This window comes from Amblyomma americanum, chromosome 11 (genome assembly GCF_052857255.1).
Source record: "Amblyomma americanum isolate KBUSLIRL-KWMA chromosome 11, ASM5285725v1, whole genome shotgun sequence".
Taxonomy (NCBI): domain Eukaryota; kingdom Metazoa; phylum Arthropoda; class Arachnida; order Ixodida; family Ixodidae; genus Amblyomma; species Amblyomma americanum.
Window position 1 is genome coordinate 42,321,807 of NC_135507.1, and position 27,884 is coordinate 42,349,690.

The 27,884-nt window shown below is 46.9% G+C and overlaps 1 protein-coding gene across 1 annotated transcript; it reads right to left on the reverse strand.

Moving 5' to 3' along the window:
* Positions 1 to 18,758: 18,758 nt before the first annotated feature.
* LOC144109568 (uncharacterized) lies at positions 18,759 to 27,400 on the reverse strand. The gene is made up of 3 exons (XM_077642388.1): positions 26,933 to 27,400; positions 22,868 to 23,093; positions 18,759 to 19,972 (listed from the first exon to the last, which is right to left on the reverse strand). The coding sequence occupies exons 1-3, from the start codon at positions 27,398 to 27,400 to the stop codon at positions 19,293 to 19,295; spliced, it is 1,374 nt and encodes a 457-aa protein (XP_077498514.1). The 3' UTR covers positions 18,759 to 19,292.
* Positions 27,401 to 27,884: the final 484 nt, after the last annotated feature.

Here is a 27,884-nt window from a genome sequence, read left to right on the forward strand (position 1 = left end):
TGTGACAGATATCTCATTCCCTTTCCCCAAAAATAATAATAATAATGGTTTTTTTGGGGAACGGAAATGGCGCAGTATCTGTTTCATATAGCTTTGGACGCCTGACCCGCGCGGTAAGGGAAAGGATAAAGGAGGAAGTGAAAGAAGAATGGAAGAATAGGTGCCGTAGTGGAGGGCTCCGGAATAATTTCGACCACCTGGGGATCTTTAACGTGCACTGACATCGCACAGCACACGGGCGCCTTGGCGTTTTTCCTCCATAAAAACGCAGCCGCCGCGGTCGGGTTCGAACCCGGGAACTCCGGATCAGTTTCCCCCAAAACCAATTTTCAATCGTTACCGGTTGCCCCGCCGCGGTGGCTCAGTGGTTAGCGCGCTCGACTACTGAGCCGGAGTTCCCGGGTTCGAACCCGACCGCGGCGGCTGCGTTTTTATGGAGGAAAAACGCTAAGGCGCCCGTGTGCTGTGCGATGTCAGTGCAGGTTAAAGATCCCCGGGTGGTCGAAATTATCCCGGAGCCCTTCACTACGGCACCTCTTTCTTCCTTTCATCTTTCACTCCATCCCTTATCCCTTCCCATTCGGCGCGGTTCAGGTGTCCAACGATATATGAGACAGATTCTGCGCCATTTCCTTTCCCCAAAAGCCAATTATTATTATTAATCGTTACCGGGCCTTAGAAGCTGGATGCACGCCTGGCTGCACGCCGTCAATAGTAAATTTATTTTTGAGGAAAGTAAATTGTGCAGTAATTACCTCGCATATCTCGGTGAACACCCGACAAGCGCCATAAGGGAAGGGAGGAGGGTGGGAGTGATAGAAGGGGGCTCCGGAATAATTTCGACAACCTGAGGGTCTATAAACCACAGACATTGCACAGCAGACGGGCGCCTTTGCATTTCGCTTCCATCGAAACGCGGCCACCGTGGTCGGGATTGAACTCCGGTACTCTGGCTCAGTAGCCGAGCGCCATAACCACCGAGCCACCGCGGCGGGTGCAGCCGTGAATCTATAACTCTCGCGCCGCTGAGGGACGGCGTCGAGTGGAGTGCATGGTAGCGTTGTATCGAGCGCACTTCGGTAGTAGTAGTAGCAAGTGGTTTTATTAAACTAATAATAGAACGGAAGGAAAAGATTTTTGCTAGCCACGGCATATGCCATCGATAATGAAGCACCTGAGCTGAGGCAACGTAAATATAGGATAGCAGGCAGAATGGAGAAATGAAAAGAGAAATGAGGGAACAGAAAAAAAGAATCGGGGAGACGTAATATCGGAAAGTGCTGGATTGGCATAGAGCACGAGCCAACTGCTTGGCGGCGAACACGTTTAAATATATCACACCATTTTCCTCTCTCCCGAGGGTGACCCTTCGCTATGCATTCCTTTCCTCAAAAAGAATTCCTTTCCCAGCAGCATAGTACGGGAGGCCAGGTGCGTGCGCGCGCCGAATCCGCCTTTTTCATTTTCCTGTGCTGCCACCTCGCGTACAACGATCGAAGCTCACTGGTAGGGTACTGCGCGCCCAGCCCGGCCGGACTGAGTGCCGCTCCGGAGCACGTTGTGTTGGAATCTCTCGACGATGGCGTGTCCTGGGCAGCACCTGGTACCTGGAGGACTTCTAGGATTGACTGATGGCTGGGTGCGAAGTCCGAGGCAGGCTGCAGTGCCCACTGAAGAGCAAATTCTTCAGTATCTCCGATCATCCGGCATGCGATGCGAACACCAGCTGAGCAAGGGCCGCCGCTTCAGAGATGAAGGCTACATTCGGAACATAATGTTCAATGCAATATCCCCGATCAGTAAGGTTGGCGTTTTCCGCTGTATATGCCTGCCATTCATGAAAGGTGGATACTACATCGTGCACGCCGTAGTACAGAAAACGACTGGGGACAACAGTTTTCACAAGCAATCGTTGTGTTGAAGCGCTGCAGAATAGATACACGAGCTATAAAAGCACAAGCGTACTGGCAACAAAGCAGTTCTGCTAGCATTTCACTGTATTTTCCCAGAGCACACCGCTGCATAGGTTAAACAAGCATGCGCGTCCATAAAGACGAGCGCGAGAGGCGCACATTGATCCATTCCGGCGATGCCACGCAGATGTCTTCATCATGGATATGATTCGAACATACGCATAACGCACCTTCTTCTTCTTCTGCCTCTTAATACATGGCACATACCCACACGGGGGGATTGGCTAGGGTGTAGTGGCATAAACAAGGAAATTTCCGTAGGAGATAATGACAAAATTTCAGCACCATGCGTGAATGCTCTCGTAGCTACTTTTTCGTTGCCCGCTCCATCGCGCGTTGAAAGCGGCTCACAGCACTTGCCTATTCGGCCTTCTTGCTTGAGAAAGCAAAAAGCGTCGGAACGAAGTCTAAATACCGCGGTGACATTCGAGGCCTCCCTGGCCATGAATAAAACCTTTTGTGATAGACTGCACACGCATTTAACCGCAGTGCCTCGTCCGTACCTGTCACAAAGTGATTCCCGCACACTCTTGACGTGCTTGACGGTGCCCAATGGCGGCCACGATCGTCGAGCCGGCCAACTGCTTTTATCCACGCTTTGCGTCGAAGGCTGTCCCGGGAAGCGCTCGGAAAGCGGAAAAATCCGAGTTTGTTTCCCTTTACATATTGGACATTGCAGCCGTATGCAACACATTTCGTAGGTATCGCGAAATGCGTCGCGCTGAACGCCCGACGGCTGCAGCGAAGCACCCTGCGTAGGAAGCCGGTGTGTTTACACTTCCACGGCCGGTCTCGAGGAGAGCGCGCGACCCTTCCAATATGTTTCGCGACACCGCCGCCAGGGGATGGGCGCATGCGCAGTCGCGTCGTGAAAAAGGCGGATTATTTCGTTGTATTGAAGTTTTTCTCTCTACCCGCCGTGGTGGCTCAGTGGTTAGGGCGCTCGACTACTGATCCGGAGTTCCTGGGTTCGAACCCGACCGCGGCGGCTGCGTTTTTATGGAGGAAAAACGCTAAGGCGCCCGTGTGCTGTGCGATGTCAGTGCACGTTAAAGATCCCCAGGTGGTCGAAATTCCGGCACCCTCCACTACGGCACCTCCTCTTCCTTTCTTCTTTCACTCCCTCCTTTATTCGACCCGCCGCGGTGGCTCAGTAGTTAGGGCGTTCGACTACTGATCCGGAGTTCCCGGGTTCGAACCCGACCGCGGCGGCTGCGTTTTTATGGAGGAAAAACGCTAAGGCGCCCGTGTGCTGTGGGATGTCAGTGCACGTTAAAGATCCCCAGGTGGTCGAAATTATTCCGGAAACCTCTACTACGGCAGCTCCTTCTTCCCTTCTTTCACTCCCTCCCTTGTCCCTTCCCTTACGGCGCGGTTCAGGTGTCCAACGATATATGAGACAGATACTGCGCCATTTCCTTTCCCCAAAAACCAATTATTAATTATTATTATTCCCTCCTTTATCCCTTCTCTCACGGCGCAGTTGGGTGTCCAACGATATATGAGACAGATTTGCGCCATTTCCTTTCCCCAAAACCAATTATTATTATTATTATTTCTGTCTCTCCCCACCTCTCTCCTCAAGCACGGGCATGTGCCGGGCTCCGTGGTGTCGACGGCGCTGCAAAAGTACACCCCAACCTACTCATGATGGTCGCCTATTGCGCTATCAGTGGACGTTAACGATCGCCAGGCGGTCGAAATTATTCCGCACCATCATGGATTCTTAAACATCTGATTGCAATGGTATCGTGCGGGTGACCAAGGGCCTACATGCCCTAAACAGCTTTCGGTGTAATAGCTTTTATTTTTATTTATTTAACCATACTGCAGGCCAATGCTTTGGCCCTAGCAGGAGGGGCATTTTACAAAGAATGCAAAGTAAAAAGGCTACACAAACAAAAGAAAAATGTCCAGAAATTCAACACCAGTAAGTCTGGCAACAAATGAATACTTGTCCACAATAAAATTTTAAACAAAACTATACAAGAAAAAGGACAGCAGTCCGAGATACAAAAGTACAACGTAAAGAGGCATTAATATAGAAAGAGTGAGAAAATGACATGGTACAGTACAAGAATACAGTGCAATCAAGGCGCCTTTACCTGGGAAAAAAAAAGACTTTCCAGTTCTGATAGAAAGTTATTCGATTCAAAAATGCTCGGTGGTAGTTTGTTCCATTCATTCACTGTTTTGGGGAAAAAACTGTTCTGGTAAGAATTGGTTTTTGCAAAAATCGGAGCCAGTGTGTATTGAGTAGTGTGCCTTGTTCGCCTGGTGGTAGCTTTCTGAATGCAATCTGGAAGTTTAAACGGGACTTTACTTGACAAAAATTTATGAAGGAGCAGAAGTCGATTTATTTTCCGGCGTATTGCTAATGTTGGAATTTTATGTTGTTGCATGAGTAGTGAAGGAGAATCTAGTCTTCTATATTTTCCAAATATAAACCTCACTGCTTTTCTTTGAATGCGTTCCAATTTTTCTATGTCCTTTTTGGTGTAGGGATCCCACAGCACCGACGCGTATTCCAGTCTCGATCTTATGCATGTGTTATAGGCTAAAAGTTTTGTTCTAACGGGAGCATTTTCAAGCTTTCGTTTCAAAAAGCATAATTTTTGAAAAACGGAAGCACAAATATCTGTGATATGAATGGACCATGATAGATTATTTGTGAGGGTTATTCCTAGATACTTATATTTATCAACTACAGAGATCACAGTCTTGCCTATTTCGTATGTGAATATGCTGGGGTGTTTCTTTCTTGTAACGCGGAGCAGAACAGTTTTTTCCCCGTTTAATTCCATGCCCCACTCTTGACACCAAAGATCAATAGCATTCAAGGCAGCCTGTAGAGAAGTGTGGTCTTCCGTGCTCGAGATCTTTTTAAAAACAACACAATCGTCTGCGAATAACCTGATTGAAACATCACCTGGTAAAACATCTACTAAGTCATTTATATAAAGTAAAAATAAGAATGGTCCGAGAACACTTCCCTGGGGAACTCCGGAGGTAACAGAAAGCATGCCGGATGAGTAATTTTTAATTTGAACAAATTGTCTGTCTTTAAGATAAGCATAAATCCATCCTATTATGTCAGATGGAAGACCAAGGCGCTGCAACTTCAACAATAATTTACCATGAGGCACTTTGTCAAAGGCCTTACAGAAATCTAAAAACAACACATCTAACTGTCCAGAAGTGTCAAGAATACTCAAAAATTCATGAACTGTTGAGACCAACTGTGTGACAGTAGACAGGCCTTTTCTGAAACCATGCTGGTAAGGGGAAAGTGTGTTTTGTTCAGCAAGGAATTTCTGAAGGTAACTTGCTATAACATGCTCCAACATCTTACAACATTGACTAGTGATAGAAACTGGGCGATAGTTCGTTACTAATAGGCGACTCCCTTTTTTATGTATAGGAACAATGCGTGTCTTTCGCCAGTCATCTGGTATATCACATGAACTCATTGATAAGTTAAAAAGATCCGTAAGGAATCCAGAAACCTGCTCTGCATAGCGTCTCAGAAACAAATTAGGAATGCCATCAGGTCCACCAGATTTCCTGGTATTGACATTCAAAACCATCGCCAGAACACCCTCGCGCGTGATTACAATTTCTTGCGAAGAAACAGATGCGGGTGATCTATGCACAAATTCATCCGGTTCCGAGAATACACTTTGAAAGTAGCGATTAAAACTTTCTGCTATACTACAGGGGTCAGTCAGTGTTCTGCCAGCGACTTTTATTTTCGAAACGTCTGTTTTAGTTTGCCCAAGAAATCGCCAGAATTTTGAAGGGTCACTTTTAATGAACTCCTCCAACCTGTAACTGAAAAAATTATTTCTGGCTTTCTTAATCATTGTCAATAAATTATTCTTCAGAAGTTTTAGCCGCTCACTTCCTGTCTTAGCTTTCTTCCGCATTCGTTTTATTTTGCGCCCACAGTGAATTATCTCTCTCGTAATCCATGGGTTTGAGCGACGTTTACGCACTCTTTTTAATGGAATAAAATTTTCTACACAGTATATGACAGTATTACGAAACAACTTCCGTGCGCTTTCAACGTTAGTCACCGGAACGCAAAGGTGAGTATCCAAATAGTCTATTATTTCCACATCATTGGCTCGATTAAAATCCTTAAATAAGTTTTCTGCAGAAGTGTTTTTCTGCTTATCAAGAGCCCTAGCCCACGTGAAAAAAATTAGTTCATGATCTGAAATTCCAGTCTCAACGGATACATTTACACTGCAAAAAATTTCACTAACGAACAGAAGGTCAAGGATTGAATTCTCTCTTGTGTTTACTTTTACTACTTGATCCAGGTTAAGAGAAAGCATAATGTCCAGTAGCGCGTCCGAAGAAATGGAGCATCCATAATTAAGGTCGTTCCAATTATTACTTGGCAAATTGAAGTCTCCAGTGATTATTAAATTTTTACCTTGCAGCTTTACAACATCATCATATAACTGAATCATGTAATCGTCTTTTGAAACAGGACAGCGGTAAACCGTGACAAGAACAAAAGTCACTCCCGACCACACCACTCTTAAGAATAAACTTTCGTAATTGTGGATTTGATCAAGAACGTCTATGTTAATTCCCTTTTTCGCGATGACTGCTACACCGCCGCCCCGAGAGCCTCTATCTCTTCTATACAACTGATAAGCTGGTGGAACTATTTCATCGTCATGAATCCACTCGTTCAACCAAGTTTCAGTGATAACACAAAGATGGGGGCATACAGCAACAAAAGATTTTCAAGCTTATCTGCTTTATTTACGATACTGCGAGCATTTAGAGACAGCAATCGTAGCTGGCAAGGCTCGGACTGCTAGCTAGAAGAAGATAACCTTTTCGGTTTCGGCAGCTCTTTTCTGGTGTTCAACGCGTCATCCCAAAGAAAGGTCTTGTCGCCGATTCTAAGTTTATCATATGCAAGTGACACCTTTTCCTTAGCGTCTCTTTCACGTTTAGAGCTGTCCCAAAGCAACTTGCGTTTGCTTAACGTGTCTGCGCAATAATCCTGCTGAATATAAGTGTTTGTTCCCTTCAGTTTTTTTGCGTATAACAAGACGGCTTGCTTCTCTCGGAAATCTTGGAAAGAAAGAATAATTGGTCGATTTGGTTTAGGCTTTCCAAGTCTATGAATACGAGCGAAAGACGAACAGGTAACGCCCAGTTTATGCTCGAATGTTTCTGTTATAACTTTATTTCTTAAGTCGGTTTCTGTTTCGTCAGGTATATCTGCGATTCCGAAAACAATTAAGTTCGATCTGCGACTTCTATCTTCCAGATCGACTAATTTTGCATGCTGCGATTGGAGAGTCACCTGTATGTCTGTTAAAGCTGAGTTAACTCCCTCGTTCGAGATAATCTTTCCCTGCATCGCGTTTACTTTGCTCTCGAGGTCTGTCAAACGCACACCAAAGCTGTGTATTAGTGTCTCTGTGTTCTCCAGTCGTGCTTTCAAGTCAGCTATGTCTGACCTAATAGACTGCTGACCATCTACAAGAGTCTGAAGCATTTCCTCTATTGCTGGTCCAGGATTTTCTTCCACGTCTCCGCAAACAAGTAATTTCAAAACACAAAAACAGTCATATGGAATACTCAAGCACTTCTGTGGGCGCGGCACAACAATGAGAAATCGGTTATCGCTCCGTAGACAAGAACTATAACTAACCTGAAGGGTGAAAGCAAAACGCATCGTGAGCGTCCTTTGCTCGGCCCTTTCGCCGCGCCCACTGAAGATGTCCGGTAGTGGTGCAGTCTTTATAGCCAGGCTTCCTGATGACGTCACAGAACCATGGCTTGATGCAAATAGCATTGGTGCCTCGATGACGATGTAGTTCTGGCCATGATCCGCATTGATTCTTGTAGCCGTTGACGCTGGTGCCGGCGAAGCCGGGGCCGTAGCAGGAAGGAGCACACCGCCGATTGACAGCAGCAACGCCTGAAGGGTGAAAGCAAAACGCATGGTGAGCGTCCTTTGCTCGGCCCTTTCGCCGCGCCCACTGAAGATGTCCGGTAGTGGTGCAGTCTTTATAGCCAGGCTTCCTGATGACGTCACAGAACCATGGCTTGATGCAAATAGCATTGGTGCCTCGATGACGATGTAGTTCTGGCCATGATCCGCATTGATTCTTGTAGCCGTTGACGCTGGTGGCGGCGAAGCCGGGGCCGTAGCAGGAAGGAGCACACCGCCGATTGACAGCAGCAACGCCTGAAGGGTGAAAGCAAAACGCATGGTGAGCGTCCTTTGCTCGGCCCTTTCGCCGCGCCCACTCAAGACGTTCCTCAACAGGACACCTTCACAGCGGTAGATCACTTGGGATTCAACGGCGTCCAGATGGATGACTTTCTTTTGGTCTTCTCTCTGGCTGACTATTAAAGCCTACCAGCAGTCTATATTCCTGTCTGGTTCGTTGTAGCTAAGACATGTCCACACCATGTGGACCCTGTCTGCATCTAGGTTGTAACTGTTTCACGACTGCACTCCGGCGCCCTTCGCAGGCCCGGCCACTAGAGCCGCGATTGAATTAACACTAATCGGTCGCACAACTGAGACCCCAATGCTAAGGAAGTCAGCTAAGCATCAATCGCAGGTGAGGGTGATTATCATCAATTCCGATTCGGCTATCCGAATCTACACCGCAGGCAGGCTATCTGCCGGAGCAGTCAAAATGCTGGCTGCCGGCCCTCCACAGGCAGAGCCAATTAACCAATTCTAGACTCCGGCCTCCAAGGGCCTCCGAGAAAACGAGACACCGCACGCAATCGGCCCGAGGACCCGTACACCGGGATTCCAGTGCGGTCTCGTCGAGCAGAGAGCCATTTAGACTGACGAGGAGCTGAACACGTACCAAGATATTCTTAGCCAATACAGATTATGAAGACAGACGCTACCTCGAGCACGCAAAGGCCTCAGCAAAAAGGAAGATGTCATACGGGGAATGTTTTTTGAGAAGAAGATGCCGTCTCTTCAGGATCGTGGGACGTGCTGACGTGTTCTTGCCGGCCGCTGCTGTTTTCTGCATCTTCTGGTGGTTCCGGCTTGTTCATCCTTCGTGAGCCCGTACTACGTTGGGGGTTTTGGCCATGGCGTAGTTTAAGATGCAGTTCATGTGAACCTTTCCTGAGAGATGTCGTTGACCTCCCCAGGTGGAGGGTCGGCAGTCCTTCCACAAAAATGGCATTGATGCGGTTCCCGTGGCTATCGTCCCAATCGGTGAGGGTGCGATCAAAATGAAAACCCCCCAAACTAATTCAACAGGAGCTAAGATCATTGACTGCCCAGTACCTGCAGATCTCTGAAGTGCGTCCATTTGGCCGTCGAGGAATTGTGCGCAAGTCCTCGGACATCGCTTGTGATGCAGACTTGCTTAAGTGCAAAATTTTCAGCTCGCTGCCGGTGAAAGCATTCTTTCCCAAACAGCTTGCATGTGTCAAGGGTATCGTAAGAGGTGTCGACCCACCATCGTCCCCGCAAGAAATTCTGCTTAATTTAGGATGCAGGCGTTGGGGTCCTATCAGTCTACCGCTGCAGTAGAGAAGTAAACGGCTCGCGTGTTGCTAATGGGTCTGTAATAACAACTTTTGCTTGCTCTTCCTGCCCTGCTGCACTAAAAATCTGGCCGATTGTATACCGTGTGGTCCCTCTAGAACCCTGCCCTCTTCAATGCACCAACTGTTGGCGGTTCAGGCATAGCGGCAAAGCATGCAAGTCGGAGGTCCGCTGCCGTTTATGTGGAAAAGGTCATTCTGCTGATAACTGCATCTCAGAGCAGCCTCATTGTTCCCTCTGCAGCAACAGTCACTCTGCTGATGATGCCAGCTGCGCAAAACGTAGTGAAGAGCGCAGATTGTTGGACATCAAAGAGAAGCGGCGCTCAAGAGCCGATGCTTATGCTGTTCTTAACAGTAAAAATGATTCATATGCAAGTCGTGTGCGCGCTTCAGTTGGGGACCTTGAGTCCATCTTGTCTGCCTCAATTGTGACCACAGTCGAAAAAGCTCTTAATAATGTGGTTGAGCGAATGCTAAACACTTTCTCTGAGACGTTGCCTCAGTTTGTTGCAGTTCAGTCTGCGTCACCATCAACACCCGTACTGGCAGCAACGTCTGCATCTGTTTCAGCTTCTGCAGCTAGTGCTAGCCGCTCTACATCACCTTCTGATGCTCCCCAGGTCCCACCTAACATCTCTGTTCCCAGCAGTGAAGGTCGCAGTGACCTCTGCACAACAGATGTCGAAATGTCGTGCCCTACGCAGAAGCCCCGTGCTTCCTCATCACCATCTAATTCTACTTCTCCACAGATGAAAGCTAAAAGGGGACCACCAAAACTTCATACCATGTTGATATCCTTAAAGAGGCTGTTTCGGCCTCTTCAATTGGTCGATAATCATGGCAGGTATCAAAGTTTTACAATGGAATTGCCGTTCCGTCTTGTCTTCTCTTCCAGATCTAGACATACTTATTCACAAGCATAATTCTGATATTGTACTTTTACAATTATCGTGGTCATCACCGTATAAATCATTTACAATGAGAAACTTTCGAATATTCAGGTCAGATCGAAATATTAGCAGGGGAGGTGGATGGTAACCATGCTATCTAAACATTTATGTCATCAGGCATCTATCTCTAAGAAAATTATTCTCCCTGACTGTGAGCTTTTAGCGATCAAAATTTCATTTCCGCATTGTGCTGATATTACAATTGCTAATGTATATTTTCCTTTCGGTGCACACAGGACAGACTGTTTAGAGAGCATGGTGACTGGCACAAACCGTGCAGTCATCGCAGGATATTTTAACTCTCACCATAGTGACTGGGGAAGTCGTACTGATTCCTGCGGCCAGCTTCTCTGGTCGTGGCTGTCTGCAAATGCTGTACGCTGCTGCAATTCTAGAGAAATAACCTTTATGCGAGGGGTTGGTCGCTCAGCCATTGACTTAACATTACCAGCAGGTATGCTAGATGTCACTGATTGGTCGAGCCATTCATTTAACATTATCAGCAGGTAGGCTAGATGTGACTGATTGGTCGACAGAGGATTCGGGTACGTCTAGTGATCACTTTCCTATAACTTTCACTATCCGGTTATCTCCTCTTAAAACTAGTTGTGTGACCCATAAACTTGTCAACCACAAAATTTATAAAAATCTGATGTCTGCCTCACTTGCTTCTATATGTAATAACAAGCCGGGATGACAGAGCTCAGCAGACGGTTTCATTTTTGCAAAATGCAATAGACCACTCAATATTCGCTGCACCCGCAGCAGCCTCTAATAAACAGCCGTCTCCTTGGTGGACAGAAGAATGTGAGAAGTCCTATCGTCGAAGAAAAGCGGCCTGGAAGATGCTGTCCTGCAACCAGAGTCCGGCTAATTGGTTAAATTACAAATTCTTCTCTGCATCTTTCAAAAGAACACTTGCAAAAGCCAAGGAGGAGTACAACGGAAATTTAAACACATATCTTTCAAATCCTCGTCATCGAAAAGCCCTGTATATATTCATGGAACGTAACAAGAGTTCTGCCGTCCCTCTTCTTACTAGTTCAACAGTGTTATCACCCCAAAAGGCTCAGGAGAGCCTGGAGTGTATTGCTCAGGGATTGGCGTTACGCTTCCAGACGCAGAGAAACATCCCTTTGTGCACAATTTCACCCTCTTGGATTATACCGAGGTTGACGCATCAGAGCTCCTCTCAGTCCTGGCAATGTTGCATCCTGCAGCTCCTGGGCCAGATGGTATCACTGTTGGTATGATTAAAATTTTAGCCCAGGAGTTTACAAGCGCCCTCTTAGATATGGTCACTGCTTCTCTGAAAAATGCATGGATTCCAAGAATTTGGAAGACGGCTAAAATTATTTTATCCCCATTCGTCCTGATATAACAGTCTTTGTGTATGCAGATGACATAGCTTTTTCGCCGGGGCCAGGGATATCCACTCCCTTTACCACATTCTGCAGGGATATTTGGATGCTCTTGGAGTATAGTTGCAGGGCATTAATTTATCCCTGAATGTAGACAAGTGCGGAGTTTTGGTATTTCCTTCTACAGGCCTTTGAACATTTCATTAGTCCATCGCTCTCTCCAGAATCCACAAGTGGAATCCGTAAAATATCTGGGTGTTACTTATCACCCAGCATTATATTGGAGCCTTAATATAAATAACAATGCCTTTAAATGAGAACGCGCTCTAGGCCGGCTGACAAGAATCGCCAATAAAAAGTTTGGGTTGCGCCGCGACACGTTTTTGTTACTATACAAAGCCTACGTGAGACCTATACTTGAATTTGGTTGCATTCTGTTTTCTGGTAGCGCAAGCTACAAGATTCAACCCTTAATCTTACAGGAAAGGCGTGTTCTCCGCCTCTGCCTTGGTCATAATAATAATTGGTTAATAATATTTGGTTTTGGGGGAAAGGAAATGGCGCAGTATCTGTCTCATATATCGTTGGACACCTGAACCACGCCGTAAGGGAAGGGATAAGAGGCCTTAGCGTTTTTCCTCCATAAAAACGCAGCCGCCGCGGTCGGGTTCGAACCCGGGAACTCCGGATCAGTAGTCGAGCGCCTTAACCACTGAGCCACCCCGGCGGGGCTCTGCCTTGGTCTCCCAAAATCCGTTTTAAACGCCCTGCTTTATCTGGAAGCCGTATCCCTGATCTAACTTCCCGTTTTCAAATACTCACGGCGCGAACTTTCCTCAGGTCGATGAACCCAGTGACTGATATCAGTACTCCTAACTTTCTGTCTCAGCCGTCCTTATTCTTTTCTCATCATTGGCCACGGTATCAAATGTCACAAATTACGTTAACGCAGAACCTTTTAACACCGATTGGTGTTGATCTCAGTTCTTTGCAGTGGGTTGATGACACGCCGGCAGCAGTGGAATTCCATTTCGACCACATCTTTTCTCCTCATGCGAAACACATGCCCGCAAACATTTTAAACGGTATTCTCTCGGACCACATTGAGGAATACCCCTATCATACGGTGCTTGCTACCGATGCCTCCGTCAACTGCCAAAAAGCTGCAGTTGGCATCTTTTCACAGAATTTGGCATGGAGCTATTCTGTCCGCATCCCAGATTATATTCCTATATTCTTTGCGGAACTTTGGAACTTTTGGCTCTTGGAATGACCCTTCACAAAATTCCATGCCATGTGTCTCATGTTATTATTCTCGCTGATTGTACGTCAGTGTTAGTCTCCCTTGACACTTCACAAGATTTTTTTAGCCGTATCAGGCGAATTTTTGTCCCATGCACATTGAAGGTGGTCCGTTTTGTCTGGGTCCCTGGCCATGCAGGTATTCATTCAAATGAGGTGGCTGATTAATTAGCAAGGTCGGCTCTTGACGGGTCAGTGACACAACCCGTCCCGAATCTCAGCCTGCTGGCGATTTCCAGGTTTCAGCGGTTCCTACATATATCAGTCAGGTTACGAGATCCCTTACTAAATACCACTGACTGTCAGCACTTAGCATATAATTGGAACGTCCGTTCGTGTAATTCCAGGCTGTGTGAGGTAACAATGACGCGGTTGCGGTGCAGGATTCCAAGTTTGAATTTATATCTATACAGGTGTGGTTTGACACCGACGAACCTATGTGACGCATGTGGGAAAGTTGAATCTTTAGACCATTTTCTCCTCTACTGCCCAAACTTCGCACTTCAGAGAAAGATTTACCTGGAGGTCCCTCTCTCCAGGTTAGGGCTCCCTTTATCTTTGCCAGTATTATTATCGTTTGGTGCGAATGCCAAGGGATTTGCATTTTGTTCAATTTGTGGCTTTCTCCACGATTACATAATTGCAACTGGTAAGTTGATGTGCTAATTCTTTTAAAGTTCTACGAGCTCTTTTTTTTAACCAAAATGCTGTCTGTTATTTAACTGTCAATATTGTTCTGCTGTTTTCATTTATTGATTTTTTCAAAATTCACTATTGGTGCTACAATTTTGTTCTCATCTTCCATGGAACCTTCTTTGTTAATTCAACTACACCTTGGCCAATCCCCTCGAGTGGGTATGTGCCATATACCTGGGGTGAAGAAGAAGAAGAAGAAGAAGAAGAAGAAGAAGAAGAAGAAGAAGAAGAAGAAGAAGAAGAAGAAGAAGAAGAAGAAGAAGAAGAAGAAGAAGAAGAAGAAGAAGAAGAAGAAGAAGAAGAAGAAGAAGAAGAAGAAGAAGAAGAAGAAGAAGAAGAAGAAGAAGAAGAAGAAGAAGAAGAAGAAGAAGAAGAAAGTTTCAGTGGGTTTTTTTCCCAATCCACTAGCAATAAGACTGGCGCCTGACTAGTTACTATAACTTCACTCGCATCCTTTGCGGTATGTCCTGTGGGAGGATCCCTGAACACCCTGTACCTTGGAAGGGTACATGGTTCTCGCTATTCTTGAAAAAGGATGGCTAACGGTTTGCACATTTTATTCCGAGATTTGAGTATAGGTCCGTTTTGGCGAATGCTCCGGCAATTCCGCTGCATTATGGTGGTCTCCCCGGGGCCTCATCATGAAGAGGGCTGTGGAGCTTGGGCCAATCGTTGAGATTGAGCTTTCTTTTTGCTTGGAGTTTCACGCTGCTCCTCAGTGAGGAGAATTTCAAAGTGTGATGCCAAAAACTTCATGGTTTTCTCGAGTGTGGCAAACTGAGACTTGAAGTCTTGCAGGAGGAACTTGATTTCTTTGTTAATCTCACGTGTGGCCTGGCATTTGATTTGCGCTGCAGTCTCTGCGAGCTGTGTCACAGTATCCAATGGTTCCTTGTTCTCCGCGTTTTTTTTTTGGTTGACGTTTCCACTCATGCTTCTAGATCGGCTCGGTCTTGTTACACAGCAAGGCAACAATGACAGAGATCGATCACTTTTCCCGGTTGACTGCGATTCGGAGATTAACTTTCTGCGCGTAGCTGCGCTGCCTCCTACCGAAGAGCGTTGACGAGATTGCTCTTTTGTACAACAGTAACGACTCCAGACGCAGGCGTCTCTGGAGCAGTTGCCGGCGTCTCAAAAGGAGTTGGCGGCACTCTGCTGGGCCAAGCGCAGCTCACCGCAATGTGCCCCGATGTTTTGCACGAGACGCAAAATGGCTCATCATCCCACTCCTCCTCGGGTGTGTGACTGCGGCCGCAGTCTTTGCACACACTGTCCTCGGGGCAGTACTTTGCCATAGGACCAATGCTATGGCAGTCATAGCAAATCATACGTTTTGACCGATATTCCTTTGCCCTTGTAAACTTGACTACTTTTGGAAGTACATCTGCAATAAATGTGATGATAGCGCTTATCACCTTATCTGCTTGCTCTTCATTATAAACTGTGAAAACGCGTGCTGTTGGCAACGTCGTTACAGCGCGCCGTTCCCAGCTCAGCTAACGCATCTTTCGGTGCCATCATTCCTATAGCTTGGGCTATTGCATTGCGAGGAATATTTCTCTTGCCTTAAACTTTTTTTTTGGGGGGGGGGCGTCATTATGAGTGCAAAGCGGGGCCGACTCACCCTGTCTTCACGGGTCGTATTGTGGCGCTTGCTGGGGCCCGAAGGGTAAAATCGCGCACTTTCGGTTCTGAACCGCTATTCCTGGCGTCGAGCGCCCCCCCCCCGGCACCTTTGTTCACCGATTCGAGACGCCTCGCAGCCTTTCTTCTCCCGATAAGAGCCTCCTCGGTACGGCGCATGTTTTGTCTATCGGGCCAGAAACACGTGCGCTGGTGACGTAGACTGGAAGAGGTCTATTACTGGAAGTTACGCTCAAAAGATTTTAAGAACAAATAATGAAATACTGCACACCAGCAGAGAGCCCAGACAATCAAGTGATTGTTTTATTAACAGATGTCACTTATAGGTTTGGCAAATTCGGCCTCCTTAGAATCTTGCTAACGTATCCATTGTGTACACTTTTATCTTCAGAGAAATCCTTTCATGAATCTGATCTCAAGGTCCATAAGTGTTATAAAAGGGCTGTGGATGTGCCTTTATTTGTTGTCAGTGATGTGAAATACTTCACAAATTGTTCTGCTAGGTCTTTTCGTCGCCGTAAACAAAATATGGCATACGGACTTAGCATTCACAAAGGTCTGCAAGATTCCTGGAGGCACTAATCTCCTGGGAATTGCAATAACGTTCCCGCAGCCTTTCACTAATGCAGTGTCCTGTATGTCCGAGGTATGCTCCAATACTATGTGCAGAGAATGCGCATAGGCTGGTACACTACAAAATCATTCTAGAAAAACACATGGTTGCTGCAGTGTTTTCAGCTCCATACAAGCTTTTTCCTGGCGTCATCACCGGCCTGAAATTAGTGGGGAAATTTTTAAGCAGACTGGCTAAGAGGCGCAGAGACTCTACCACGACCGGAAATACTTCTGAGCCACTCCTCTGAAGCAGAAGCTAACGCAGAAGCTAGAACGCGGCTGCAAAGGCACATATTCGTATTTGGCCTAACTACGCAAATATCAACTGCCATTTTTTTCAGTCCAGATGGTACGTGAACAACATGAAACAGCTCCAAATATACAGATATTGTCTCACGAAAACAGACCTCACATGAAGGCAGCGCGGTTTCTCTGTTCGACAGAGAACCGAATGATGCGGTAATTAATTCTTTACCTAGCGAATAGAATACATGCGACCGCCTTTCCAGGGGCTTAGCTGGGGTCAAAAAGCTCACAACTACTACGCAGCAGATAACCAGGATGCCCAGCAGCATCTGCAACAAGCACCACGGCCTAAAGTAGAGGGACGCAATTCGCCTGGGGCAAGCTTTTGTCGTCTCACGAGTAATGCACGGGACTGCCTACATCCACTTTACCCAGTCAGAAATAGCAAAGCTGGAATCACTAATCACAGCACTTGGTCTCCCAAAGACAGCATCAGCATTGCGCCTCATGTCTCTCGGCGTCCATAACACGCCCCAAGTAATCCGGGGGCGCAAAACATGGCCCAGCTCCATCACCTGGCCTTCACCCGAACAGGACAGACACTTCTGAGCAAGATACGCCTCACAGTACCCTACATGGTCGACCAAAGGAGGGAACTTCTATTGATCCGCAGGACGATCTATATATGTCCATCAAATAGCCAGAAATATGCTTCCAACACTCAACGCGGAGCGAAGAAACGCCCGAGCCGAGAGCCTGCGCAAGAAATGGGATGACCATCGGGACATGCTCTACGTGGATGTAGCCTGTCCAATCCAAGGGCGGATGACCATTGCCATAACGAATCCCGAGGGCAAACTAATCAGCTGCGCGTCACAGCGCAAGTCCAACCCCGCTCACCAAGAGGAGGCAGCCATTGCGGTGACCTTTCAAGTGGCACAACGGCAGAGACCGCCTGGAGTGCGCACACATGTCGCTCACAAATCGAATCCAGACTTTTCTTTGCTTCTAAAATTTTATTCAGAAAACGAGCTCCGTCCGCCTTGCTTAGCAGACATGAACCAAGCATGAGAGACAGAAAACTGCACGCAAATAACTGTACAGTAAAAAATTCAGAAAATGAACAAAATGGCATCATGCCTGGTCCATTATGAACAACATGGCTAGCACTTAACGGCAAATGAACAAAGGAAACACGACCATTCGGTGGTCTAAAAGTGGCCAGTAACATACCAGGTGTTTCAAGGAAGGTGAATAGTGAGTAAAAACATTGATTTTGAGGTAAACAGAAGATTTCCGGCATAGTAAAGCTAGCGTTGGAGGACGTCAAAAAACAGGCGAATCATTTACCTGCCTAAGTGATTAACTAAACTCTAATAGTTAACTTTCTAACCTTTAGCAATAGGCACCTGATTGAAAATAGAGATTTGTAGCCGGCAGTTAATAATAGCCATATCAGTTTTTAGAATTTCTAAAATGCCATTACTCTCACCGCTGTGGCACGGCAAAATTCGGCTATATCGTGCTAAAATACATGCGGTTTCGAAAAGTATGCAGGCAAAGCAAACCCTCCAGTGGTTGCAAAAAGTAAAAATTTCCAATTTTTGTAGTGCCACAGCGGCGAGAGTAATGGCGTTTTCGAGATTCTAAAAACTGATATGGCTACTATTAACGGCCGGCAACATATACCCTATTGCAATCAGGTGCCTATTGGTAACATTTAAAAAGTTAAGTATTCTAATTCAGTTGATCACTTAACTAGTTAAGATGATTCGCCTGTTTTTTGACCTCCGCTAACACTCATATTACTATGCCGCAAATTGCTTCTCGTTAGCTCAAAAACCTTATTCAAAAAATAGTTATCACCTTCCCTGAAACACCTGGTGCACTAAAGACGGCAGCGAACAATTTTAACATCCAACATGAAAACAAAAAAAATCAGCTGGGGTCATCTATCTACAACCCAACATAGAACCAAATTATAGAGAGACCCAGAATCCAAAAATTGCAGATATCAGTACCCGACTGCAAACGATGACCTCTTTTGAACTCGCACCTAGCTAGCGGTCGGAGTGGATCAATCCCAGCTCTACCTTTAGAAAGGTGCCATATATCACCCGGGTGCTGCCTGCAGAGTGAATTATAAGGACACGACATTAAGGGTCAGAGAGAGAAATGATTCACCCGATGCTTGGCAAGAAAAATTAAACACGCAGCAGTATCATCAAAACTACTAGGAAATATTGACATGTAAAAGCTACCATTGTCTAGAAGCAATGGGGCACAACCATCGAAATTTACATTCGTTTCAATATGCAATAAAATCCCTTAAACGGCTACACAGTTTCTTGAACGGCGCATCAATTCACCAAGGGTTCAGGGTCTAAAACGTTTTAGTTCTCCTGAATTTCGCGGACACTCACGGAGTGACCGCAAGATTTGTACCTTGACTATTAGTCCCAGTGTTAAGGAACGTCTTAGAAACACGTAACCTGAAAAGCCACTCTTTTTAACCGCCGCTCTGCCTTGTACTACGAGGACACGATACTGTCTCCACCCGTGCTCTGAAATAAAAAAAATTAAAAATACCCCCACATTCACTTTTGCGTTGTGGAGAAAGCGAATAGAGAGATTTAGCTTAGCGGAGACTTACTGGCGCAGGTGTATACCAGTTTACAGGACACCGCCTGCGCACGCACAGTGGCCCTGCCTGGCTCCACCGTGCCAGTGATGGTGAGCAGGAGGTGTCCGGTAAGCCAGTATACGTCTATGCTAACACGTCTCCGCTATGCTATATCTCTCTAACAACAAATTCCGACTCTTGACTACCCTGGTCGCAGTTACTCAATTAAAGTCATCTTGTCAGACCCCGAGTAGGGAACGTGCCAATCCATCGCCCAGGTGCTGGCTGCTATCCGCAGGTGCCGCAGACTTGGTCATAGTGCAGCGGCGCCCGCGGTAGTTCCTTCCTCCCAATGCCATACGGCCCGGGCTAAGCACTCGTCGTTCTCAGGGAACGCCGGATACACCAGGATGTACCACGTCCCGTCGTCCATCATGACGACTCTCCTCGGGTTGGCGATCGCCGCAAACACAGGCTCGCCTGTGTATGGCCATCTCGGCAATTGCAGCCGCCCAGATCGCGGCCATAATCCCGGTGTCGGACCACATGTCCCGGTCTCTTCTTGTATAAGGGGCGAAGTGGATCCTCGTGGCAGTGGGGGCCTTTGCGGTGGCCACGGGAACTGCGGGGGCAGAGGCAGCTCCAGATGCGGCAGGGTGCCCTCTCGCGAATTTGATGTTCCCGGTCGCGGAAGGAATTGCTGCAAAGGCACCATTGGATGTTGCTCTGGATGAATTTGCTGATGAGCAAAAGAGTGTTCTTGTCGCGTATGGGGTTCCTGTGCAAGAGCCAGCTGCGGCTCCTGGTGTGGCAATGGATGGCTGCAGACCCCGCTAGTAGGTTCCACCGGCATGTCGTGCGTAAGTCGCGGCGAACAGAGAAAAGGCAGCGATGGCAGCGGTTCGTTCAACAGGTGTGTGTCCGCGCCCGTGCTGAGCTCGTCTGAGTAACCCTGGCTCTGGTGGTCGTAGATGTCGTGAGAGCCGCCGGACCCTGCGATGCGTCACACCAAGGGAGAGGTGGTAAATTTAGCGGTGTAAATCAAACACAATTAACTTAAATAGCTGCTAAGAATTTGCACGAGAGCGTAGCCAGGACAACGAAGCCTCCCGCTCTGGTGCGTTGCAAGCAGCGATTGGAGCGGTAGCGGCAAAAAATGAAAAAGAAACACTTGACAACAAATGGAGTTCGTCGGCTCAGGAGGTGTGCCTCCGCAACCTAGCTGTTTCTTCCCAAAATTACCTTTAGACCAGAATCAGCGGAATTATTAATGCGAGAGCATTATACGGCTCATAGACAATGAAGCCCGGCGTTGTTCCCTATAATAAATGGCCCCAGAACCCCAATGACGACATCCGCACAGCTGCATAGCAACCATGAGAGCCAACAGAGGAACCCATTTTATACATAGACGCCCAATGGCCAATACTGTCAAGGCCTGTACGACGAAGGCTTTTAGCCTAAATACTTTTGGTACGAAGGGTTTCACTCTAAAGGCTTTCAAACTAGAGACATTTACCGTAATGGTCATCAACATAAAGGCCTTTGAGGTATTTGTGCTATTTACTGAATAGGAAACAAAAATACTATAGTAATCCACATTGAGCGAAAAATGCTTACGCTTTCAAAGCACTGCAGTAGTCTTAAGTCTTATATCAAGTTTTTACATTGGACCAAAGCTCACGCTTTACACAGGTAATCTTAAGTTACTTCCGCCAGCTTTCCTTTATACGGCATCAGTTGCGTATGGCGCTCATTGTGCTTGATGGTTCTCGTTTAAAGTTCGTACGCAGAACTTGCATCTTGGCAACCGATCATAACTAAGGTCAAATGCCCCTTTGTACCTGGGTGCCTGCGCTTATCCTGCGCACATGCGAAGCTGTGCCGCCGCCAAAAGTAGTGAAACACGCCACCTCAGCAATGCAGATCTGTGCCCACGTGTATAACGAGCCAAAAGGACGGAGGAAAGATTGTTTGAGAAAAACTAGTCACTCTGTATACGCAATGCCTTATGACCTCGAGCGTACCAGAAGTTTGCAAGAGCACTAACACTATCTTAACTCATAAGAAAGGAGACGCCAAGGACTTGAAAAATTACAGACCGATCAGGATACTCCGTGTTTTCTGCAAGGTATTTATTTATTTATTTATTTATTTATTTATTTATTTATTTATTTCAGTACCCTCATGGCCCAGGGCATTACAGAGGGGAGTGGGGTACAACAGACAAAATAACAAAGGAGCAGCAGTAACAAGTAACACAAAAATGTGAACAAGAATATGGCTCGCGCAAATCAGTAGGTTACAGCAAATACAATCAAACAAATTAACAGTCATTTAACACGAAATTATGAGCAAAGAATAAAAGTAAGCATAAAAGTAAGCATACCACGCAAACAAGCATACCACGCAGACCAGGTCTGTTTTAACTACCACATAAGCTGAAAAGAATAAACGGAAGGGCGCAAGAATTACGTGTACTATGTTACCATCAAGTTAGTTAAAGCCGATTTAAACACAGAATGGTCACTTATTTCGACGACCGATCAGCGAAGGTGATTCCATTGTGCCGATATGCTGGCGATGAATGAGTTGAAAAAGTGGTTTGTTTGGCATGAAAGAATACCAACTTTATGACGATGATCGATCCGAGCTGAAACGTAGCAAGGTGGCGTTATAAATTTTCTCTTAAGGGTGGGATTATCGTAGTAAATTTTATGGAATAGACTATGGTAATCGCAAATAGAATCCGGACAACCTTGCACTTCAACCGACCAAATGATCAGGAAGGTTTTTGTAAAGGATACTCGACTGTAGAACATATTCACACTATCAATCAGATGATAGAGAAACGTGCAGTATATGACCATCCCCTATACGCATATATAGTGAGGCGAGAGGCCCTCGTCACTCACGCTAGAGTGTGTACCACACAAGTCCCGGTCGTTCTTCCAAGAACTACTGGAAGTCTTTGGCCGATGGCACAGCCGCAGATATAAATTTTAGCGCAGCAGCGGCGCGTGGTATGCATATTCGGCGCGTCCGTATAAGTTGCCCGCTTTGCGGTGCGACTCTACAATAGACGTTTTTAGCGTGCCGTATACGTATTAGCGGGGACGTATACACACTTTATCTGATGCTTCTCGCGTAGTAACATTCATGCGGCCGGGAAGGGCCATTGCGCTTGCGCTGGAGGCCTCGAAAAACTTTTATACTTCTCCACTAATACATCTCTGCTTGCAAAAAAAAAACATATATTAGATGTACGCGAAAAACGTCTCATATACGTTTTTCAGAGCACATTCTCCAGTGCACGAAACTAGTCGAAAAGCCAAACTTTTTTCGAGGCACAGCGCCAAGGGTAAGAGCAATCTCTGAATTCCAAAAACTGATATGTCTATAACTAACGACCAGCTACAGATCTCAAATTCCAATTGGGCTCCTAACTCTGATAGTTAAAAAGTTCATTAATAAATTTAGGTAACCACCCTACTACTTAAGACGACTCCCTGATTTTCTGGTGCTGCCAACACTGGCATTACATTGCCGCAAAAGGGAGATTTTTTCTCCAAAAACCAAGTTTTGAAAATTTTTAGAAATCTTGACTGAAACACCTGGTATAAAGCCGGCCGGAATAATTTTGGTGCCGATTCGCAAGCGGTATGTATAGCTTAACGCGCCTCATAGACACACGGCATATGTGGGAGGGGATGCCGTAGTGGATGGCGACGAATTATTTGAGACAACATCGGATAAGCTGCCCGCAACACACTCTCTTTTGTAAATGGAGAGCCTTAGAGGACAGCTTACTTCTTTTTTACTCCCATACAGACGTAATCAAGCATAGTGTTTAAGTGCAGGCGGGTAACTCCCATCACAGACACTCACATGAATACAGAGGTTTCGCCTGCCGCTCCTGCTTCGTATTCAGGTACATCGAAGGTGGCGTCGTGAAGCGTTTCGTTCTCAGCTCCCATTCCACCAGAGGCTGAAGCTGCGGTTCCGTGTGATCCAGCTCCATTCCCGGACTGCCAATGAATGATGGCAATGGGGTATGCACTGACAAGGACTGGCTGGACAAGGACAGACTGCTGCTAGGCCTTGACTCCGAACCCTGCAGAAGAGGAACAAGTAGGAACAGGTGGAGTTACTGAATAGGTTCCTAAACTTTGTGTGTAGATCCATCATATTTTCTCTCCCGGGCATCGAAACCATAAGGGATACCCTCGAACCCTCATGCAGGAGACGGACTTGGTGCAGTGGTTAGAGCAAGTGCACTTTCTATCCGCTTGATTCTTGCTGTCGAACTTGCTTCAGTCTAAACAGATTACTGTTTCGCTGAACAACATAGCTTGTTAACAATGCGTCAGCTGCACCAACGCATGTCTAGATGAGGTGCGAACAAAATACTCGCCAAGTGAATGTGCGGCGCCATCTGTTGCAAACGCCACATATCGCAAACATTTTTCAATAATTAGCGAACAGTTGTGATGAAATTAGGCGTTATTGACAAGAAAAAAATTCTTTCCACTGAACATGAGCACACGGTCAAAATAAATTGCCGCAAAGCACGAGAACACTAGCTACACAAATGCGCTGTCAAAAGGATGCTTTTAAATCAGGTGATCGTGCTTAATCAATACAGATGTGGGCGGCGCAGGGAAAAGAAACACGCAAATCTAGGAGTCTCTACACTAAATCTTGGAACAATGGACAATCAGCGTCCACTCTTGGCGGATTTACAAAACTTCTCCGCTTCAGCGCAAAGTTCCCAATTTTATATACAGCGGTGTAGAGTAGCATGCCACGCGGACCAATAGAGTATATCAATTAGTCCACGTGGTAACGTTCTCGTGTACGGATGCAATACTGTTGTAACTGCACGTACGTCTACTGCGTACTTTTGTTGTGCACATTTTCACCTAACATTCCACACAGTTTTTAAAAATCGGCTTTTTGAGTTAGAAGGATTTTTTTTGGCGTAACAACGTCAGTGGTGCAGTACGTCCGAATACAGTTAAGACATGCTAACTTGCCGAATGGTTATCTAGTATTGAATGGTTAAAATACTGACTGTTGCTGTTAGGCTCATTAATCATTCAAATGCATGTAGCCTTCTGTAATATCCATGTCAGTTTTAAAAATATTGAAAAAACGGTTACCCTTGCCACTGTGGCCTAACAAATTTAGGCTCTTTCAAAGTGTTACGTGCACTAGACAGGTTGTTTTGCCTTCAAGCTTCTCCAAAGCGCATGCATTTCGCGCAATGTAATTCAAATTTGTTGGGGAGACAGCGCCGAGAGTAACAGCGCTTTCGAGATTCTAGAAAATGATAAGCATATTACTTACGGTGGGCTACACACCTCGTAATAATTACAAAGCCGAACTGCAACTCTTAAATAAGTAAGTATTCATTATTGCCACAAGCGCTGGAGAGGGCAACAACGATTTCGGAGACTCTTTTAATATTCTTCGAGCTCGTCTGTTTTCACCAGAATTCTGTCAGTTATTTAAATTTCTCTATTCTTCTTTCGTTTTTATTGAGAAATTTTTCAAAATTCAGGTTTGATGGTAAAATTATGCCGTAATCTCCTCAGGAAATTTCCTTGTTTATGGCACTACACCTTGGCCAATCCCTCCGCGTGGGTATGTGCAATCTTTACTGAGGAAAAGAAGAAGTGGGCGGCTCGTGCTCTCTCCACGGCCGCTTTTTCTGACCGCTGTGGTGCCCAATTCTTCGGGCTTAGTCCTTGATATACCTGCAAGGGTGTTTACCTACGTAAATAGCTTACGTGACACAATTAGTTAACCAGGCAAAATTTAGCACGTATCAGCTGTATTCTAGTGCACTACAACGCTGGCATTGTTAAGGCCAGATAAGGACTCTTCTGGCTCAAAAAGCATATTGAAAAAATATTGTGTAACGGCTTAGGCGAACCATCCCGTACAACAACTGCGTAGCTTTCTGGGTGGATGTTAGGAGGCGGAGGCTGTCCGTGCGCAGTAGTGTTTTGCGTTAGGTGACGACTGTGGACTCTGCGGAAACTACGACCGCCAAGGAGACGACAGTCAAGTCCGCAAAACCCAATCCAAATCACCACGCGTTTCAAACGGCTCTGCGCATTTTGAACAGAGGAAGGAGACTGCACAGTGTCAGCGGAGGAGGTGACTCGTGATCCGCAAAAAAGGCCTGCCGTCATGCTCGACATTGCTCTCTTGAAGGGTACGCGATAGCTCAATTTGACCGGAAGTCTCCTGCAAGAGCAGTATAACGTCACGTGTTTTGATCTTTTGTTACTAAGTAGTGGAGATATTTGTACAATATCCTGAGCGCAACCATCATCATTAGCCAATCTAAGACCGCTGCAAAAATAAAATCGGGGGCACAGCTCTGAGATATGGGTCCCGGGGTCCTTTTTGCATATCACTTCGAAAATTCTGCCACTGGTCCTTATTTCATTTATTTTTAATCTCTGGATGTGTCTCCACAGTCTACGTGTCTGAACTATCTCAAGTAGCATGTGTAACTGGCTCCTTTGTTCAGTGGATACCACTATTGTGCTTTGAAGTATGTGGCGGTGGTGTCCACCTTCAGAAAAATGCTTTCGCGCAATATTTTGGGCTTAGCAATGGTGAAGCAATAGCCTTACTTGTTTTATTCTAGATCCTTTTTAAATTCCTGATATACCTCAAGACAAAAGGCCTCCCTTGAACCAACTCGGACGAGCTTTTCTTACTGGTCCAAGGGTAGCGCACCCGGCTCACGACCCAAGGGCAGCGCTCCGAGTACTGGCTCGACCATTTTGCTTTTCAGCGCAATTGTTTTCGCAGCGATATTGAAACGATAGCTTGACTACGCCATGTAGATCCAAGGCAAAGGGTCGAGCCGGAGCCGTTAATGCGCATGCGCCGAGCAACAGGCACGCCACGCGTGACGTCAGAGTTGCGGCATCGCCTCAGAAGCCGCCAACGACTCCGCAGCGTCGCATAGCGCGTCCGCAGTAGCTACAGGTGTGCTGCGCGTGCGCAGTTGGGCAACAAATGCGCGTCATTGGTCGGCCCCTTCATAAGCAGAGGGTGTGAAACGCTCGTTCAGATGAACAATGGGCGAAGAAGCGGAAAGTCCGCGTGTATACTTCGACAGGCATCAACAGCGACTGCGGGAAGCCCCTTCGAAGGATTCCGAAGCTGTGGAGTGGTATAAGGCGAGTCGACAACGAGCCCAAAAAGCCGTGAATGCCAAGCGCGCGGCCAAGACGCCGGAACAAGGAGAGGGACGGTTCGCCAAACGACGCCGTCAAGAAGCGGAAAAATGACACCGACAAGCCGTGAGCAAAGCTGCGTATTCTTCGGGTCAGCTATCGCGTACACACCAGCTTTGACCAGAGTGGAACCAGCAGTAATTTTTATCTCTTCGCAAGCACTGCGTACAGGTGGTGGAATGACGCCACGTCCATGAAGACCAATGAGGAACTGTGTAGTGACGTCATCACTGTTGTTTTGTGTTTATATTGCGGGATGTTTAAATGACCGTCGAGAGGTCATGCGGCTTTGACTCCACGATAATATTAATAATTGGTTTTGGGGAAAGAAAAATGGCGCAGTATCTGTCTCATTTTTCGTTCGACACTTTAACCACGCAGTAAGGGAAGGGATGAAGGAGGGAGTGAAAGAAGAAAGGAAGAGAGAAGTGCCGTAGTGGAGGACTCCGGAATAATTTCGACCACCTGGGGATCTTTAACGTGCACTGAAATCGCATAGCACACGGGCGCCTTAGCTTTTGCCTTCATCGAAACGCAGCCGCCGTGGCGGGGTTTCATCCCAGGAAATGCGCCTCAGTAGCCGAGCGCCCTAACAACGGAGCCATCGCGGCGGATACTGCTGTGGTTCAAACTGTTCCTGCAGACTTCCTAACGTCATCTGCCAACCTGACTAGATCTGCCGAGTACGTACTTGAGCACAAAGCGGGCCCAACTGGCTGCCAATCGGAATCTCGTCGATGCCGGTGCACCAGGCCGGCGGCGACATGTGAAGATTGTAGAGCGGAGACATCAAGGAGGGTTCCGCGCTGCTTGACTGGACGGTTGGGGCTGGTGAAGGGGTTGGCATAGGCCGCGCCACAGGCGGCCGCTGCCTCTGCATCTCCGTTTGTGGCGACAGCAACACCTGATAAGGTGTGCGCGCCTGCTGTTGGGGAGGAGGAGACTGCGAGGGCGGCAGCAGGCCGAGGTTCACGTCCAGCTGCTGCGACCACACGGACGGCGTAGGCTCTGGGGGATCCCCGAAGCCGGCCCGTGGCACCTGGTAAGGTGACGGTGGCGCAAACGGCGGCGATATGAAGGGCTCCATCAGGGCAGCCGGTGAGTTGTCGAAGTCACCTTCCTGGGCCGGGCTGCTCGGCATTTCCTCCTCCTCCGGCATGTCCCATTCGCGCGGCCTGCAAGTGACCCGGTTAGGATGGAAGTGCGAGGGTGTGAGGGCTGTTCAGAAAGCTTTGTCTATCGCACATCTAAAAGCGTTAGAGCCGCTACCCCGGACAAATCGTCCTCAACGCCGCCAGTAGTTTAAAAATACGTTAGCTAATATCGCAAAACGGAACAGTAATTTGTGCTTCGCTTTTCTGCTCGGTTCCTTATTTTCTGTTTCATATGCCATGAACTTGACCACTCCCCTGTGCAATTCCACCGATTCCTCGACGTTACTAGCAAGTGAAATGAAAGGAACCACGTGACGTTCGTACACGTTGTCACTGCTTTCGTGTTTCGTCGAAGCACCGACACACCGAAAGTACAGCATGCATTCTTTCGTCCTCACATTCCTCCGTCTTGCAAGGGGTGCTAGCGCTCAACAAGTCACAGTGTGCGATGACCACAATACCCAATGAAGAGGAGAGTGATGCGCCGCA

Coding starts and splice junctions, on each gene's coding strand:
- LOC144109568 (XM_077642388.1), bottom strand. CDS start 27,400: ATGCCGGAGGAGGAGGAAATGCCGAGCAGCCCGGCCCAGGAAGGTGAC. Junction 23,094..26,932: donor TGGGCCCGCTTTGTGCTCAA/GTACGTACTCGG, acceptor CCTCTTCTGCAG/GGTTCGGAGTCAAGGCCTAG. Junction 19,973..22,867: donor GGCGAAACCTCTGTATTCAT/GTGAGTGTCTGT, acceptor GACGCATCGCAG/GGTCCGGCGGCTCTCACGAC.